The sequence below is a fragment of the Psittacula echo genome (genome assembly GCF_963264785.1).
Source record: "Psittacula echo genome assembly, chromosome: 5".
In the NCBI taxonomy this organism is placed as follows: Eukaryota; Metazoa; Chordata; class Aves; order Psittaciformes; family Psittacidae; genus Psittacula; species Psittacula echo.
Genome location: NC_137739.1, coordinates 63,025,105 through 63,045,215, shown reverse-complemented (window position 1 = coordinate 63,045,215; position 20,111 = coordinate 63,025,105). Strand labels below are relative to the sequence as shown.

At 34.3% G+C, this 20,111-nt stretch overlaps 1 protein-coding gene across 9 annotated transcripts in view; it reads right to left on the bottom strand.

The window, feature by feature from the left end:
• The window catches only part of PAPOLA (poly(A) polymerase alpha), a 44,513-nt gene that overhangs the window by 8,064 nt on the left and 16,338 nt on the right, over positions 1–20,111 (bottom strand). For 5 of the 9 annotated variants that reach the window (XR_013957023.1, XM_080619364.1, XM_080619361.1 and 2 more), the window contains exons 6-18: positions 19,516–19,569; positions 17,377–17,488; positions 15,969–16,058; positions 15,735–15,873; positions 14,174–14,246; positions 12,576–12,696; positions 11,609–11,693; positions 7,833–7,886; positions 6,931–7,050; positions 5,341–5,450; positions 2,621–2,742; positions 843–985; positions 130–230 (exon numbers count right to left, since the gene is read on the bottom strand). Coding sequence is in view for 5 of the 9 variants with exons in the window: in XM_080619364.1 (XP_080475490.1) it covers positions 130–230; positions 843–985; positions 2,621–2,742; positions 5,341–5,450; positions 6,931–7,050; positions 7,833–7,886; positions 11,609–11,693; positions 12,576–12,696; positions 14,174–14,246; positions 15,735–15,873; positions 15,969–16,058; positions 17,377–17,488; positions 19,516–19,569 (1,324 nt within the window). In the remaining 4 variants the exon portion in view is untranslated. Of the gene's footprint in view, positions 1–129; positions 231–842; positions 986–2,620; positions 2,743–5,340; positions 5,451–6,930; positions 7,051–7,832; positions 7,887–9,612; positions 9,692–10,220; positions 11,405–11,608; positions 11,694–12,575; positions 12,697–14,173; positions 14,247–15,734; positions 15,874–15,968; positions 16,059–17,376; positions 17,489–19,515; positions 19,570–20,111 lie in introns of those variants that run through there. The other 4 variants (XM_080619362.1, XR_013957022.1, XR_013957021.1 and 1 more) reach the window with 4 other exon arrangements.

The window sequence follows — 20,111 nt, the reverse complement described above, 5'->3', positions numbered from 1 at the left end:
GTATACAAAGAGAACATGTTACAGCATGTGTTAAGTAAAGAACCCGAACTGGAAGAAAAAACCCTTTATAAGTGTTACAAAAAAAAAGTTAAAAATGAACAGACCAGCATATTAAGCCATTTTCCTTACCCCCTGAGCTTTCACTGGAATTTATTTGTGGCACAGTGACTTCAGAAGCCTGTATGTTGGTCACAGATGCTGCTGTTACAGCTGGCGCAGGACTGGTTCTGCTAAAAAGAGAAAAATAATGAGATGCTAAGCATTACGTAAAGTTACAATGCTATATGATCTGCCTTTCATCACATCATATGAATGGCCAGTAACCACAGCTGATAGGATTTTACCTACGTTAGAGACCAGAACTTGCAATACAGTGTCACAGTAGGAAGACAGAAATGAGCACTGGCAACCTACCATCAAACTTGAGTAAAGGAAGCTATTTCAACTATTTAATCTGAATCACTTCAGAGATAGCTTTTTAGGCCAGTAAGAAGCTGAATAAAAAAAAAAAAAAGGGGGGGGGACGGACACAAAAAAATAACGCATTTATTGCTAACTACCACTTACAGCCTCCTACTGCAGTGCCCCAAGTTTTCATATTATCTTGTTGTTCTAAGCATTTTTACCCAACTTTATTCTTCACCTGAAGTCCAACACCATACTGCCTAACTCCAAATTCAGTCCTGCTCTAGTGCTCAAACTGGAAATAGGAGTGTCTACAAGCTCCAATTTGGACCATTCACACCTTGATAATCATATCTCACATATGCAGTATCTGCTAAGTTTCTAACAGAAGTACTTCAAAAACAGAAAGCAGCAAGAAGACTGAAAGTCTTCATTACCCCTGAGAACTTCCAGAACTATTCAATGGACTCGTCTTCATAGCACTAGTAGGCGAAGGCACAGACGTGCTGTTATCACTGTCCATAGACAAGTCTAGGCTGCTGTCATTCAGAGTTGTCAACCTGATCCCTTCTGTTGAATGCTGCAATCCACAAGACAACAGAAAATCATTAGTCCTATTAAGGTCTTAAATATCAGCAAAGATTCAAATAATGCAATATTTCCATAATGCAAAATATAAGCTGTTACATTTGTGAAGAAAAAAGAAACAAAAGATGATTTAACAGCGATAAGCTTCCACCATAAACAAAGTTTGTATGCATGCCTTAAATGCAGTTACATTTTAAGTATATAGTGTCAAAACCTGGTGTCAAAACAGGAGCATTTAAAACTACAAAAAAAGTGGACAAATTTAAAATCCTTTTATGTGTAAATAATACACCATCGTGTCACTACACGCATTTAGATTTTCACATTGAAAATTCAGGTGCAGATTTGTCTGAATCAACAATGTTCAAAAGCACAAGACAAACTAATCTATTTAGTGATTGTATTTTCAGCTTTATTTCAAGTTTCTTTGGCTTATAGATACTGCTTTCATTAACTTCAAAGTAATACTGATGTACAGCAAAACCACAATTAATACAAAAAATTGAGAGACTGATTTGAACTTATAGTGAGCATAGAAGAAAAACCCTCCTCTGACACAGCACTATTTGAAAGAGCGATCTATTAATTACTTAATACATTTCAGAGGACAACGTAAATATTATAGTTTTACACTTGGTTTCAATATTAGATTTCCTATTCTTTAAAAACGCAGTTAATTTAAAACAGCTATAGTAATAAAGCATGTTACTCAGATATACCTAAAACAGAGTATATACTAACAGTGGCTAGCTATTCACAAAAATAAGCAAACATGCACTGTTCTTGGATTAAGCTAAACAAACACAAAGAAGTGAGGATTTAGAAATAAAGACTAAATTATTAAATTCAATGTTCCAACCCCTTCCGCCTGCCTCCACTGAAAGTAAATCACAGCCAACACAACAGCTTAATTAAAAATTTTGCTACCATTCTCAGATATATCCACACAGGTAAACTATATACTGATGGAGAAAATAACCCTGGCTAGACAATGGGCAACTTTCTGGTGTCAAAACTGTCATTTAAATCTTATACTCTTAAAACAGCACTCAGCAGCTTTTGGTGTTGTATGCAACACTAAAAGCTGCCGAGTTGCAGGCTGAAGAATGCTTTCCTCCAAATTATCCTCAAAGTATTCAACATCAGTTACAGCAACAGACTACCATGTTAGATAGAAAAAGGTAGCAACAAATTCAACGTTCTACACTGCTATTTGATAACTTGCAATTTTACATTTATGAAACTTATAGGATAATCTAATAACAAGAGAAAAGGGATGGAGATAGCAAGAATTGCTTGACTGATTGTTCCATTACTATTGTTACAGATGCTTCCTTTAGGTGACCTGCATGTTAAAATAGCAAGAGTGCTTTAAAACTTTATTATTACACCATTCAGTTTAGGGAGGCCAACAAAATAAAATATTTCAGCCAGCTCTGAAGACATTGTTGATGCTCTGGGAAATCTGGTATTATATTTAGTGCATCTAGTAAAACTGCTACAGTCAAATATACAGATAAAACTAAGCTTTCAAAATGTTTTTTTAGTTCTTTGATTAGTAAGTCTAAAAAGATGAGAAATCATTTCCCAGTAGTGTTTTTATTGCTCAAATATTAGTCAAGTTTACCTTTTTCTTTTTCTGAAGCACGTGATTAGGTAGCAGTTGGTGAAGTTGCTTACGTTTCACATGCCTCGCAGCAATCTTCATATCCATCTCAAACATCTTGCTGTTTATTGCTTGCCTATAAACTACACAATTAGAATAACATTAAGACGTATTGAAGCATTTTGCAATATCCACTTACTTGCCCAGGAAGAAAAAATTTGCATTTCATAACACTTACTACCTTAAAGAACAAGCACAGTGTTTCCTTATTCTGGAGGCAGAAAGTGAACTGCCTACTACACCACCACTGATAGTGCAAACACGAAAATGTTACTTTGGAAACAGGTGACCTGCTTTTCTAGAAAAATATCTTGCAAGCACAGAGTTCTCTAAACTATATTGTTAACAAATTTTAACAGTAACAGCTCTGAAGTGACTTCTTAATGTCAAAGGGACAAAAGACAGAAATACGATATCCTTCACGAGAATTACATTATTCACATAAAAATACTTTCTTCAGAGTTGATTCAATTTTCATTTATGTACCTCCTATAACAAATTGTTTCTAATTCAGGAGTTGAATACTGACCCACCAACTAATATATTACAAATCATTGTGACAACTCAGATACCACTACATTTTTGTTGTTGTAGTCTGGGGGGGGGGGGGGGTGTCTGTTTGTGTTTTTTGCTTGCCCTATTTATTTTTTCAAGTTATGTCCACTATAATGTTCTAAAATGTTCTTTGCCTCAGAACATGTACTTCTAGAGAGTCTACACAGAGCTAGTAAAAGAACTAACACTGCAATCCAACATCTTGTGTTTCAGTAAAGCCAGGTGAAAGTGGTAAAAATGAAAAATACGTTCTTTCACATCAATTTTCTAGATGATATTAAACAAAGCCATAGCAAGTGTATGATTACAAAAACATTTTCTGCAGATCTTCACCTTTTAAGTTGTGTTATCTCCCTTATTCACTGTCTATTCTATCAACATTAAGGAATCTCATTAAGGAATTGATTAGGCTGTATGTAATTAAAATTTGATTAAGAGACACACAAATAGCTCAATGAATTCTGCATATTAAAGAGCCCACTACACTAATTTTTGGCATTGAAGCTCATAAAGCCTCTGTGCAAAGATTATACAGGTTACAGTTAAGGCAGGGGCATACATAGGAAAGCCAGACATGGTTAAAGCATTCCAAATTCCTAACATTAGGTCTTACCGAAGTTTCAATACAAGAAAAACCTAGCCCACTCTTCATGGCTTTCTTTCTCTCCCTGCTCTAAAAAGTAGGCTATTCCATAATTTCATTCTTGAAAATGCCCTGGTAGTTCTGATAAAAAAAATCTTAGGATCTATTCCAAAAGACAGGGCAAGCATGTTTTCAGGATGGATTAAGAACAATGAAAACAGACCCACTTTAATTTGAGATGACAAAGAAACCCATAACACACAAATTGTTTCTTAGTTTGATTTTTTTTACAATATTTACAAATTGAATGGAAAACTATACATTGCAGTCTATAATGTTTTTGATAAAATGCTACTTAACTTAAAATTGCATGTACCCAAATTTCAGATCTGCATGTAATGCAAGTAAATCAGACCCATTAAGTGCTACATTTAGTATTTTCTTACCAAAAATCTGACAAGCACACTACTGAAATATCACTTATAAAACATAAAAAGACAAACTCTAATTCACAGATCCCTTCACTCTTTCAAAGCAGCAGCCAAGCTATTATGCCTTTTCTAAATTCTGAAAAATTACGATGATGTGTCAATGGTTTCACCTTCACCACTTAAAATCAAAAGGAAGATTCCACCTCTCAATAAAAATCCTCTTGCCCCCACTATAGCTTTACATGACAAAAAATAACTTCAGTACTTTGGCATAATTTACTTATAAATATACATATTTATTAATTTTCACTCATACACCCACACTGGGTGCGTGTGTGTGTACAGTTTCCTCACTTACAGACCGAGTAGTAGAAATTCAGGGACCAGGGCTTTATTAGGTAACACCTGAATATATTCCTGTAACTCTGTAAGAAGGTAACACTTGAGCCTTAACCATTATTTGTTAAAGGAAAAAAAAAAAAAAATCTTAGTCCTGGACTCTGGAGATGCACACTTTTCAGCTGTTACCAATTCTTTGCTTACAAATTTCTTATGCATGTTCTAAACTATTTTCATGAATCAAAAAGTAAACATCAGAAAAAATCCTCAAAAAGATTTCTTGCACTGGGTGTTGGACATGAAAGTCACTGAACCAACTAGCTAGTATGAAATGCTATGGAATAAAAGGCATTTTGTTCTGAAGTCTGGTAGTTACTTGGCTATAACCCACCAATGAATTCAGTCTCATCGTACAATAAAAATATTTAAATTATACCCATTTTAAACATGAGGTTATGCTAGGCAGCTAGCATGTAAGCAGTCTGCCTGTTTAACAAAGATCACAATATAACACAATATTTTTAGTGAGATGCAAAAGATGTGTGCATCATTTTCACCAGTTTTAATGAAAAAAACTGAAAATTATTATTGAGTGTCTAGCAGCATTAAAACTCATTAAAACTGTGTTTCATTAAATAACCTCAACTCCTTAGCTAAACCTTTCTTCTGTATGCCTAGACAGAGCTCTGCTACTGAAACAGACTACATTATGAACAAAGACAATAGCTTCAATGAGTTTATTAATACCAGAACATCTAGAAAGCAAAACTTACCTGTGTCTGTAAAAGACTGAATGTCATAGGTAAGGTCAACACTTAAATTTTCAGAATTTTCTGTTTTCTTAAACACCAACCCAATCACCCACATTGTACGGTATTCTTCTCTGGAAAATATTATACAAAACAATCATATAATACTGACAGAAGAATTTAATAATATAAACTACTAAAACAGACAACAGTTGTACATTTTAGCTCCACTAGCAATAGGGAGCTAGCCATAGAAAGGCAAAAACCAACGCTGACAATGATATTCCCCTTTCATTTGGGAAAAGTCATGAAAAACTAACACATTTATCTCCAGCAAACTTAATGAACTAGTATCACCAGTAATTACTTCATTCAACTGTGCTTCTGTATAGACTCTCTCATTAGCCATCACAGTAAAGGAGAGATTTGAAAGGAGAAAACAGATTTTCAGCACCTGACCCTGAAAAGTAGTTAGAATCTATTTCCTAACTAACCAACTTCTATTTTGGCACCTAAACTTTAACTCTCAAATTTCTTAACTGTGACCAGACAAAGTGCAGTTTTGGGGCAAGAAAAGCCTCCCTTTGACAGCTCACCTTCACATAACATATATGGAAGATGATTATAATTTATTACCGAATATAGCATAACAGTTCTGTAACAACTAAAGACATTTGATGTTTTAATTCAAATGTCTTTTCCCATAGGACTATTTCCGAAGAACATTGTCTTCCAATCAACAGGCAGCTGTAGCTGTATTTACCCACTAACATGGCGCTGAAGAAGTATTGCCTGCTTTTGTCCAATTTTACTTCGAACACACATGTAATTTATGTATATAACTTTAAAAAAAAAAGAAAAAAAAAAAAAAAACAACAAAAAAAACCCCACCCAGTAGCACCATACTGTCACTTGAAGCAGCTGATGTCTGAGAAAGGCCATGCGGAAGGTAAGCAAACAAGGCTTTTCACACACTCCTGGTGAAGACAAAAATTTTCTCCACCTTCTCAAAGAAATGATTCCTCGCAATTATAACACTATCTAGAAATAAAATTAAGTATTAAAAGGAGTTTTTAACCTACAATAGTTGTTTTGGGTGGGGCGACAAAGCTCAGAAGTAGTTGAAAATATATGCCAAACAATCTGAAGTACTTGGTATCTTCTCAGCTGTTCACACATCCCAAGGAATTCTAACATCAGGCATTACCAAGTTTCAATTATATGCATCTCAACTGCTAACAACATTAAATGCACTTAGTTACTTAAGATTTCCGTTCCGTGCCTGATGTTCTTCCTGATTCTCAGTGCTGCCTCCTAACTAAAACTGTCTTATTATTTGATGCTAGCTGCTCAAACAGCAGCTAAGCAGCTAAGTAACAGCAGATTATTGGCAAGATAATACGCAATTAATACAATTTTCAGCTTAGAAATGTTCTTATACAGAATAGTGTCTAATTTTACAAATAGTACATAAGAGCTCAAAACTACATGCCTTTAGATGATGTAACTGAAAATTAATCCATTTAAGATTCTATAAAAATGCTAGTGTATTTATTAATGAATTGGCTTTATTAAGTTAGTTCCTCACCATTACATTAAAGAAGTTTTGCTTACTTGTCAGGATTCTCCTTGGGTGCTGGGAATGACTGTGGATTCACATGAGCCAATGTAATGAATTCATTCTTCTCCAGATTTCCAACTAAAATACGAATTTTTGACTCCACCAAGCCCACCCTGCGTAAATGTCATTTATTAGCAAGGTCTCATTAATATGAAATAGAAGTATCTAATATCATATATCAGGACAAAATCCTCAACATCCTCCCTACACTAATAGTTGAGTCTGCAAATTAACTAGTGCACTACAGATGACAGACTAATTCAGATCAATAAACCAAGTGAACATGCTCTGAAAACTAACACAAGAGAAGCTTAAGAGTGCCTGAAGCTCTCATTATGACCAGATTTTACAAATCAAATTAAACAGCAAGACATTCCACATCAAGTAAAAGGCAAGCTGAAAGAAACTCCAACATACTTCTCCAACATTCTTTTGGCCTTAGATGATCAATTTATAGGTTGAAGAAATCCTCAACACATGACAATCTTAAAACTTCTCTATAAGATAGCAGAAACAAGGGAAAGAGGCTTTTCTTTTTTTTTTGAGAAACAGTATTTGAAGGGACAGAAAACATACTCCTCACGCTGCTTATTAAAAATGTGCATAAGGCTTAAGAAAACAAGATTTGTCCAATGCATCTGACAGTGCTGTAAAGAAGCAAAATGCAAGCAACAGCCTTTACTTCTTGGTTCTTCACTTTTACTGTTTTTCAGAAATATGCTGTCTTCATCCATTTAATTTTGAAACACTGAAATGCCACTTTGTTCCACTAAAAAGATATAAGAATGACTAGATCTTCCTTATATCCAAGGTTGACAGGGTTTTGGGTTTGTTTGGAGGTTTTTTGGTGTTGGGTTGTGATTTTTTTCTTTTCAATAGCAAGCATTATACTCACCATTCTAGTCGCTGTTTTTCTGTCGGTGCACTTGCTAGAAGTACAATATAATGCCTTTGGAAATAAAGACAATATGCTATTCTATTTATACTTCTAAAATAAGACATCAAACCTTAACATTAAAACTTTGCAGAAAATTCTACATTGCAAACTACAGATTATTAGCTTAAGTATATATATATCCATTAATATAATTACGCATTTTTATGTCCCCCAAGCATGTGACTAATGGACTTCCCAAAAAACATTTCAGATTTTAGGGATTCACTTTCACACTAATACCAGTAACCTTAATAAAAGCCTAGGAATGTAGCACTAGTTGGAAAACAGTACAGATATTTCAATATGACATGAGATCAGGGATTTAAATAACTACTAGGGATTCCTTGCAAGTGAAAACAACTGTTCACAGCCATCTATACATATGCTAGCTTAGTCACATTTCTATTTAGAAGAACAGTTAACAAAAAATGTATTTCTTCAAAGTAAAAAAAATGACACTAACAAGCGTGGTTTAAAAAAGCCAGTATCTGCAGTTTAGAACTGTCTTAAGACACTTATCTGAAACTTCATGAGGAATGTTTCCTCTGACAATAATTCTTAAGCTCTCAACTATATTCCAGGACAGTGTATACACACTGTAAGTAAATTTCAAATAAACAGAACACAAAACAAGAATGGTGGCGTAAACAAAGCAGCCCAAGGAGAGTGGAATGGATTACTTTTGAGTTCATAATAAGGGAGGTGAGTGAACCTTACATGTTTACAGACAGGTTTTTCAGAAGTTTAGCTGAAAAAACTATTTTAACATCCAAAGTCATTCAACTTGGCATCAGTCCACAATGATATGGTACATTTAGGTATCTTCAGAGCAGGATTTAAAGAACATAAGTAACATAAGGGATTTGACCCTAGTATATATATCTCATGGAAAGGAACACAAGGTCAAAGATGGTGAAAAACTATGGTGCAAAAAGTCCTATGAAGCTATAGGCCTTCAAATCGTAATGGTAAATAAAAATCAACAGATGAAATTAGTGAGTACATAATTACGTATCTATCTTTAAGTGGCAAGAGGAAAAAAACCTTCTAAATGCTACAGTCCTTTGAAATCAGTCAGAGGATGTCAATGACACTACAGGACTGAAAAGAGATTTGGAGAAACGTTTTCCCCTTTCTGAATAGATTACGAGTAATTAATCTTTCTGATAAAAATCTGAGTTTTCACCCATTCTGAGCCGGTTTTATCTAATATTTTTTTCCATTTTGGCATTAATAAATAGTAAGGGTCCTTTATTCAAATTCCATATGGGAAGCTCCTAACTTCTGGTATCAATTTTCCCTAATGAGCACTAGATATGCAACTATCATTCATAAGATTCCTACATCATACATACCACATAAGCTTGCAGAATGTTTCATTTAGTAGGAAAGACAACTTAAGCTTTTTGTTGTTTTTAACCATGTATGAACTGAAAAAGATCTCAAGTATTTGAAAAAATTAATTTCCAGTTATTTATTAAAAGTAGCTCTTTGAAACAAATTTCTTTAAATTAAATTATTCAGTCCTTTAGATAGAGTCCTATCAAGGGAAGTGTTCAAAGCACCTTTTGAAAAGGTATGTTTACATTCCACTTATTTAGCAGTGCATCCTTGTAACAGAAAAACAATATGCTAGAGCTCATTAAATGAGTGTTATTCCTCTCACTACTGTATTTCCCTCTTGGTTTTAAACTCTAATAATTTCATTCTTAATTAACACTTCAGACTGATGTTATACCGATTTGAAATTATTTTTGTAATTTCACTGGAAAGCACCATATCCAACCAAGTGTATGTCCTTTGTTGTTGTTTCCCTCCTGAAAATTATAAAAAAATATATGAAGGGCAGATAACACATGTCACTACCAAGAACTCCAAATAATTGTTGACATTTCGTATAAAACAGGAAAAATACACACATAAAACCAGATTTCCCCATTCACCCAATTTCTAATCTGCTCCTGCCATGCAGGTATGCAGTAGCCTCCTTAGTCACAAAGTTTAAACACCGCTAACAAGTCAAAAATGTTTATGATCAACATCGATGTTTAGCAACCAATTGTTATCAAGAGTGCTACAGATTACTAAAGCAATCAGAGAAGTGTTTTTAAAACTGTGTCTCAGATCAAGGCCCAGACCTTGTCTTACCTGACAGAGCACTACATGCTACTTTGAATTTCAGCAGGGACAACTCAAGGCAACTACAATTTAGGAGGAAAGTGTGAAGAGGGAGGGAGAGGAAAAAAAAAAAAATAATCTAGCTTTCAAATGGAGATTTGAGCAACAGAGACACATTTATTGCATATGGATGACTGTATATAAAAGAATATGTAAGAGCTTACTAACCAGAATTTTCAGTTAACCAGAAAATCTTGGGTAATTTAAACAGCTCCATATGATCATTCCACAATTTAAAAAAAAAAAAAAAAAAAAAGCAAAGACATTTTGTGCAAAGCATACAAACCCTGAATACTTAATGTTAGCAATAGAAATTTTTATTGCTAAAAATGATAAAATGGCTAAAGCCAGTACACAAAAAAATATATTTAAATTGAGATTATTTTAAATGACACTAAATGTTTCCCATTTTTCCTAGTTTCGAAAAAACCAGAAAACTTACTAGGGAACTTATTAACTCTTCAGCAGAAGCTGATTTGTCTGCAGTTCATCTTAACTTGAAAAAAATAATATAACTTTACAGTGTTTTTACAAGTGTTCTGAAACTTACATTTCCAACGTACAACATAAAAGCCATCCAAATGTTTTAAAGCTTTTATCATGCAAAAGGTATAGAAACAAAACACAGACACATTATGAAGGTCATCAGTCTCTTTTAATGGGGGAACTGTATATTTCAATCTTGTTTAGATTAGTACATAACCAACCAACCACCCAACACAGAAACAAGAGTAAAAGATATCTGATCTTGATTCAAGAAAAATGGGTCTCCAATTTCAACTGAGGGCAAAGAAGATGTAGTCCATATTTTAATAATCCGCATTTATTATAAAAATACAACTTTCAGTAAGTCCATATACATTTAACAACCTTCTGCCCCACAAGCATATTACTAGAAACCCTAAAAATTGAAGTGTAAACTTCAATATTTCCTTTAGAGACATAACAAAATTAGAGAAACTAGGTGTGAAAGATTATTAATGAAGAGCCAAAAGCCTTAAGCTTTAATGAAAAAAAGTTCAGTGAAACCCAGTACATCTGGCAGTTAGTCAACACAATTGCAAAAATAGCTTTTATTATCAGAATGAACTGTTGACTATGTCGACAGAAGAAAACAAACAATTTCAAGCATGTATTCATCTTAAATATTGACTTTCAGAATTAGTTCTTTAAGTATCTTGTTTCCTGAGAGGCAAGACTGAATTTCAGAATGCTTACTGACACCATTAATGAACATTTCTGTTAGTCAAACCAGCTGATACGTCTTCAATTTTACTGGTAGCATACCAATTGTATACGTAACTGGTGACATTTTGTATCTGGTCAGGGACTAAGAGTTTCTGAAATACATGCTAAAGACAAAAAGAAAAAAAAATCTGAGGAAATTATTTTCTAAGAGAAAGGATAACAGTGCATTCACTCCCCCTCTGTATAGAAAAATTCTAACATTTTGGAACTCTAATGTATGTGTAATTTAAGATCCTGTGCTACAGAGCATCGTAAGATATTTTAACTGGTAAAACTTAAAATATTCTGCCATGCCATAAAATACATACTTGTACTTTTGAAAGAAGTTTGGAGCTTCAAAAAGTTTGGACCACTCTGCCTTACTCAGCAAAATTTCATCTGTGATAGCAAGACCTAAATTATAAAAAAAAAAAAAAAAATTTAAACTTTTTTTTAAAATACAGTTTAGTATCCAGAGTAAAAATAGCTTACTAACTTAGCAAAAAGTTACTAAAATTATTTCACCCCCTTAAAATTCAAAGGAATTTATGAAGCTTTATACTGCAGTCATACCTTAAGTGGTCATTAGTTATACAAATCATGTTATTAAGAACCTCAATAAAATGTGATTAGAAATGTATGTTAGTTGATGAGACTGAAAACTTCACATAGTTTTGCTTTGCAGTGTAACACTGCTCAGTTCAATCTTCCATGTATGCCACAGTAAGTACTCAATTCAAAGAAGATAAGAGATCTTTTTCCTTACAGTACTTGAATCATCTCTTTTAAAAGGCAAAGAAACAGTAAGACAATAAGCTACTGCTCTTCCTGAGATAGCTACTGGTAGTTGCTCTCTTCATCAAGTCTGCTTCCTGCTTTGATAACACTGTCCCTTATTTATTGTAATTATCCAAGCATATTACTAGGAAAAACCTACAGGACTCATCTCTAAGCAAGTATACATCTTACATTAGACCCAAAAATGGCCATGATTGGATTATTACACTTATCTTCATTGCTACATGATACAAGCTAAAGCCACTAAAATAAACAAGGCATTCTAATTAATTACCCTGTTTCTAAGACTGAAGGACAGGTTTGCAGAAGTCTTTACCGAATGTGGAACTTTAAGCCACAGCAGCGTAACAGGCCAAGTTCTATCTCCCTTAAAGACAGTCTCACACCAAGACGCTATTGAACATCCTCCCACCTCCCCCCTCACAACCCATACCCCACAACGGAACTGTTTTAAAGCCATTTGAAAACATTTATATAGAGACATAAGATAACACTTACCCTGTTTAAATTCCTCAACCATGACCATCCGTGTGGAAACGGACACATTGTAGGTAGAGTTCTGCTGTGGGTATGCTGGTGTAATTATAGGCATAAGATGGTACCTATCACTGGGGTTTACCTATACATAACAACAGCCAATCAGTTTTCTTCAAGCATACACATGAGTTAACAAATTTGGATTTCTCACTTTACTACAACTGAGTCTTAAAATCTAAGAGACTTCAATTTTCAGACCACGTTAAAGTTACCAACAGTTCAGAGAAAGTTTAGAAAACAAGAATAATGCTTTCGAAGGACATCATTCTGAAACACAGTGATGTGGGGAGGGCTGTAACCTGTCGGCACATCAAGATCAACTTGCAGGCATTTCCAAGTCCAGAAATGCCAACTGAACAGAATAATTTCTCTCTTTAACAGAAATTAGCTTGGGAGCACATCAAAACGATACCTTATCACCACATGAGTACCTTCAGAAGAACAACTATCTTCAGACCTTGAGAAAAATATCTTATACTTTATTTCTGTAATGCTACTGAAAACAAAGAGCTAACTTAAGAAGCTCTACACAACCTGACAGAAACATCACTTGCATTAGCGTATCTTTTATTAAACAGCACACAGAGAGAAAAAAAAAAAGTGACAAAATACACACATGCAAAATATGTTTTAAATAGCATTAGGGTAGCATTCTTGTAGATAGTAAATTAAAGATAAAATGCTGACATTAACTTACCCCACTTTTCTTATTAGCTACTATAACAGAAACAGTTCCCATCACACTGATCTCAAACCCCCATTGCAAGATTAACAGTAAGACTCGAGAACACTTCAACTGTCTCACATTATTTAAACGTGGACTTTTGTCAACCAGAAAAACAGATCTGAAGTACAACAGGGCATAAACTTCAAACTTTGGTGCTTGCTTTATTCACCAAAAAAAGATTACTTTTACAGCAACCATTCTAAAATTCACAAAACAGCATCAAACACATTCACACTAAGCCCTACTGAAACCTCAAACGTGAGCTGTGCTGCAAGCTGTTTCACTGACTGCCTGAAGGACATTAACATCCACTGCCCTTAATGTAAGTACTACAAATATGGAGATCAAATATTATAAATAATATACAAAGCAACTTGAAGTCTTCAAGTTATGATCTTCTTTGGTTCAAGATGAAGAGACATTACTACAACTGCATGGAACTGAACATATCTAGCTGTGACTGCACTGAAGTGAATTCAATAGACTTGTAAAAGTAACAGGTTTTCAGTCAGAAGCAAACCATTTTAAGATAAGCAGTTTTTAAAAAATTAATTGCTTTAAGGTGTATATCTAATTAGGCCAATTATTTATTAAGATCACTTATTGCAAAAGTTTGGAGAAAAAAGTACATTGTTCAGCAAGTGTGCTTCGAGTGGTCATTTAGAAAGATAAGCTTTGTTCCACATTCAGGAGAACTAGAAGTTAATTATAAAGAAGACGTAACACCAAAATATTACATTTAATAAACCCAAAGTGAAGTTCACCTAGGACTCTTTAAGCAACTGAACTTATTTCACAGTGTGACTTATAGGGGAAAAAATAATACACTAACCCTTGGGTCCCATACAGGCAAATTAAGATTGCATTCTTCTGGCTGTTTCAATAGCACTGGATTTGGCCATTCCCTGTTCAAAAAGATTGTAGCACTGAATAAGACTACTGGATACAACCATGTATGTTCAACAAACAATACTTTTGAACGCGATTCTTCTTAACTCTGCTCTCAAGGTAAAGCATCATTTCTGTAAGACTAAGCTGGTCTAACTGGAGTTCTTTACATAAGCTGTATTACTGAACTACAATACATGTGTAATTAGCTTCTCCAGGCCATTAGAACAATTAATTTTTTTGTAGTCTTGGGAGTTTCGTAACTACTGGTTCAGGGAACTAAAACTCCTCTAATTTCTTCTTGAAATACACCTAGCAAAGAGAAATTCCACTACCAAGATGGAGATTAGGTCCATCTTCAACATAGCCGTTTCACGAACAAAGTACACAAAAACCAGCCAGCATGGCTACAGCATTACAAGGCATATGTATTTAAAAAAAAAATTAAAAAATTCAATCAAGTAAAAAAGAAACCATGCTGAATGAAACACTAAAAAGAGAGGCAACACTTCTGTTCCTCAAGGCATCTCTACTCCTATTAGTTATCTTCTTATAAAGAAGTAGAAGTCAGTTAATCTCTTGCTATTTGTACATTAAAGCTCCTATGCTATGCACATATAAAACTGAATAGCAGCATAAGGAATATAGTGAACAAAGCTTGCAACCTGTTTTCCTCTACTAGCTTTGTGTGGCAAGATACTACTCAACACTAGGTACCCCAAAAAGGCCGTAAAGCCTATGGATTCAAGAAACTGGAAATTACCTTCATGTTAAGAAGGAAACACACTATACTTGAAGTAAAGCAACTTCACACAATGATCCTTAAAATGTGTCAATGTCTCATGAAGACTGTAGGTAGAGACATGTATTCAGTATTCATTTGTAATCTGCAAAGTCCACTCTCATCCTATTCATTCTAAATTTACTTGGAATGTTACCATTGTTCCCATCAGAGTTATTCTAATCATCTTTCTGAGGTAACTAGCTCAGGAGTATGAAGCCATAAGTAACTGCAAAACACCTACCTCTCCGCACCAAGATAAAAAATACAACCCAGACTTTTGCCACTGGTTCTCCAAAACTGCGTTTAATCTACATGCCTAAACCAGATACTGACACACCTCCTCTTTTCCATTACCTCAGTACCTGAATATTGAAAGACTTTAAATTTTGGGGTGTCTGCTCTTATTCTGCGCTATATAAGTATTTCATCTAAAGAGTAATGTTGAGTTACAATACCTAGGAAAATTTTTATCAAAAACTGGGTGGATACTTTAAGAACACAGTATGTTGGATAACTTATTGAAAAAGCTAACAATTTTTTGTCAGGAAGAACAATGCTTATAACTACATCTTTATCTGGTAACATCTGAAAATGATATCATAAAAACAGGACTAAAATTTAGTGTCTACAAACAATTTTATTTTAGTGTAATCTAAATTAAAAAAAAAAAAACACACACACAAAAAAACCAAAAAAACTAAAAACAAAACAAAAAACATACCATTTAGAAAATACCAAGAAAAATTTATGTACAAGAGTTGATGCTATTGCATTTGGATAAAGCTGGCAAGTTCTTGCTACTAGCATAGCCCAGGAAACACCGCCAAGGAAACCTAGTATATTGGAATAGATGTTGTGGCCTGTGGATTGAAAAGGAAAGAGACAAAAGAAGAAAGGTATCAGTAACTGCAAGAGTTAAAAGAAACTTTACAATTTTTTGAATAAAACTGCTTACGTTTTGCCCACAGTTTGATAGCTCTCAGTGTTAACCTGAAGTTGTCAATGTTTGGGACTAGATGCAGAATTTCATCGGTTACCCGGCAACCTGCCAAAAGAAAGAATCCATTACACTTGCTGCCTCCAAAGGTTTTTGCTTGCTTACCCTCCCTCACCTTCAAAGCTATCAAACCTTAGATCAGCAAGCTAGAAACACATTTTGTAGTTTGATCATCACTTTTGTTTTGAATTACAAAGCTTACTGTTCATTACTGTTCATTAGCAGCACTCTAGACAATTCATGCATGCACAGTTATGGTTTGGAATTGGAACTTGATTTTCTGTTACTAATGAACTGCACAAGCTGTTTAACAAGTTTTAAATACAGGATTAGATGCAGCATATCATAGAACACGCAGAAAAATTAAGAAAACATGAGTCCTTCATGGATCTACAGAAAACCTGACGTCATAGGTCTAAGCTTTGTTTGAATTTATGAGAACAGGCTAAAAAGAATTGTTTTTAAACATACAAGTATCATTACTTTGATGGGATATTTTCAGGCTTAAGAGTAACATTACATATGATAATATTAACAGTTTGATTTATTATTTTTTTTAATCAGGAATAAGTAGCTGCTCATTGTTACTAAATAGTTAGAGAGAACTGGCTGCAAGAAAATAATGTTATCTAATACTAGGAATTCCTTTCAAAGGAAGGAAGCAGCATGAATTCTAGAGACAGCACAAATGTGAATCTCACAGAACAGTCCAAGTTGCTGTGGTAATCTCAAATAATTTTCAGCTCATAACAGAAATCAGTGCTATCTAACATGCTCGTCTTTCCCACCAAATTGCATCCAGGCTGAAGCTCCTGCCATCCTGGACATAAAACATCTTTTAAGCTGCAGTACTATAGAAAAGTTAAGCATTACAAAAGCTGGTAAGCTACAAAAGACCTGCCCTCAAACTCACACTATGTTGATATCCCAAATTTATCACTGAAGCAATTTGATAATGTTTATGCATATTAAAACACATACAAAATTAATAAAACCCAAGCAAAACAAAACAAACCAACCCACACACAAAAAAAAAAAAAAAAAAAAAAAAAACCAACACAAAAAAACCCAACCCTTACATATCTTTATGTATAGAAAGATTGATCCAAACCAGAGTCTTGCAAATCCCATTAATGTCTACACAGCACCACTTACCACCCAAATTAAACAAAAAAATTTTATAAAGATCTGGTCAATAAGAAACAACCCTTCTTTCCAAAGTTAAATGAAACCGGCTATGACTTCATTTCCAGATATGGAGTTGCTACATTTTCAGACAAGTCCACAACTGAATTACTGTACCAAACAACCTAGGATACTTATTAGAAGATGAGAAATTTATGTGCAAAACTGTATATATACATACCATTAAGACTTCGTATGCATCTAATGTCTAAATTTTTAAGTAGGCTATCGTCTCGTAGGTCTAAGTCCTCAGGAATAGTTTGCAGTGCTAATCTTGCAAACAAAATATCAATCTTGGGAAAAAAAAAAAAAAAAAAAAAGAGATAAGACATTAGAAAACTGTTCTTCTGTAGAATTAATTCTTTAACCTATTTTTATCAAGTAGTACTACTTCCCAATGTAAAACAAGTTCAAAATTAACTTCAGAGTAAAGGTCTATTATCTCTAGAAGGTCTCCGACCTCTGAAGAGTCAAAGTTCCTTGAAAGCAAAAGCATTTTTCAAATAAATTAATAAATAGCCTGATCTATGTCTTTTTGTGTAAGTAATTTTTCTACAGGAAGAAAAAATTAAAAAAGAGCAAGAAGTTTCTTGTTTATTTTAAGTAAGAACATAAAATGCATATGTAAAAACTAGCATTGGCAGAAACTTCTGAAGCTTAACTGACAGGGTCACCACAGAACTAAACTTCTTTCCCTCAGTTCTGAGGTTTTCTTCATAGACAGAATAACTTCAGACACTTTTTGTCTGGATTAGGAAAAGGAAAATTAAATTAAAATGTTCCAATACTGACATTCTGGGCATAAACACAACCATCAGAAACTGTGACCCAACAACACTTGTGTATATATAAAAAGAGTGCTTCTGAGTTAGTATTCAAGGCTACAGAACTCTCCTTTGCTGTCAGCAACATGGGGTAAGTCTCAGTCATAACCCTAATCAGAATCCATCATAAATTACTATTTTGAAGCAAGATACTACTACTCTTATAGCAGACAACCCTTTTTAATAGCCTATTTATGTTTGTATTTTGAATTTTATTTTTAAAACAAGGAGAAACAACAGTGACTTAAATGCAACTGAAAAAGACAAAAACCAAAACAAAGCACCAACCCCCCCCAAAGAAAAAAAATAATAAAAAAAAAAAAATCAACAAACCAACCAACCAAAAATGCTAGCCAGAGGATGCCTATGCAAAGTTTCAGTATTTAAAATTAATACCTAAGCTATGCAAACAGAAAACAGATTCCCCAGAAAAATGTTCCCAATACCCAATTATATATGGAAAGTAATAAAATTGCTGACACAGATGAGTCACTGGCTACCTTACTGTACAGTATCACATTTTTCTGCACATCTCCCTCATTTGGAGAAAATGCATCTCTTTGCCTAAGCATCAACTGACGCATCAGTGAAAGTGCAAATAAGTAAAGCTGGATAGATGAGGGCAGAGGAGGTAGTTCATCATGCAAGGCAGAGATTTAACTAAAATTGACAGAGAAGCACCCAGTCTTGTATACAATACTACAGCTCTTCAAGTCACGTCCTTGACTTGAAGGACGTGAATTACATGGGAATTTTCTCCCCACTGTAAAGTACCCTTCTTATACCACCCCAGTCTGAGGTACTGTGTGTATGGACAGTTTATATGTTTTTGTCTGGTCACCAAGATAACAGGTTAACTATAAACCAAGCTGAGAAAGATGAACAGAGTATCTTTGGAAAGCAATATTCTTGTATTCTCAGCAACTTCACCCGAAATAGTAAAAATCAAGTTAAACAAGTCGATCACTCCAAGACAGCTTATCCATCAGGCTACAGCCACCAAAACGACTGTTTTGGTCACGTGTTTAGACATCTGAAGAGATCAGGACTAAGCGGATACCCTGTTTGCCTTCAGCAGTACATTTTTGAAACAGATGAAAAAAAAAAATCACACTTCCTATACTAAAGACACTGAAACAAATCTGAATTTAAGGTTCTGACAGTTAATTATTAGCAGCCAAAAAATTATTGAAGCCACATTATTAATATAATTTCTATTAAGTCTTAATAATGCCAATACTAGTATTCTGCATATCAGTAAACTGATCAGTACTAGCAAGTAGCAGTGCCTAAAAGAACAGGGAGATATCCTATACAAAGATCTAAGTACATCAAGAAAGATTTGTTTTAGTCTTGAAGCCCCACTTTAAGTTACACAACTGAGGACTATTGTCATGAACTTAGGAGAGCCATTTTAATAGCACTCATTAATACTCCATGAATTACAGATATCTTGAAAACTTCATTTTAACCAAAACAAAATAAAAGATCTTTACCTCTATTCCATCAAAACAAAGCTTAATAACTGGGACAAAAGCTTCTTCAACAGCCTGGAGGGGAAAAAGTTATATATTATTTTCAGTACAGAGAACATTTACAAACAGGTCTAAACAACCACACTGACATTATAAAGTTTTTTTTTTGTTTTCAGGTTGATTTTTGTCAGTAATGTCTCCTCCACCACTGAGGACTCATGCAGTAAGCCCTGATCTACTACATCCTACAGCTGTCTAGATGGTAATTATAATCTAAACTCATACCAACCAGCTCTGATGATGTTACCTGAAGGTCCAACTCTCTTCTCACTACATGTAGGACATGATCAAATGTTTTACTCCTCACATAATCTCTAAGGCCAACTTAAGGAGAATTCTTACTCCAAGAGGCCTCTTCCTTCTATGGTTTCTCCAGTCAGTATCTTATGAGAAGTGACAAGGAGACAACCGTGTAACTACATCGCCTACCTAAACCAGCTGCAAGTCACCAGTCTCCAGAGCTTAAGCATCTTTCATAAATGTGGTCATTAATAAGGTACTTTGACAAACCGCATCCACGGTGAAACAATGGAACTTGATGCCTCCTCTGCTACAAC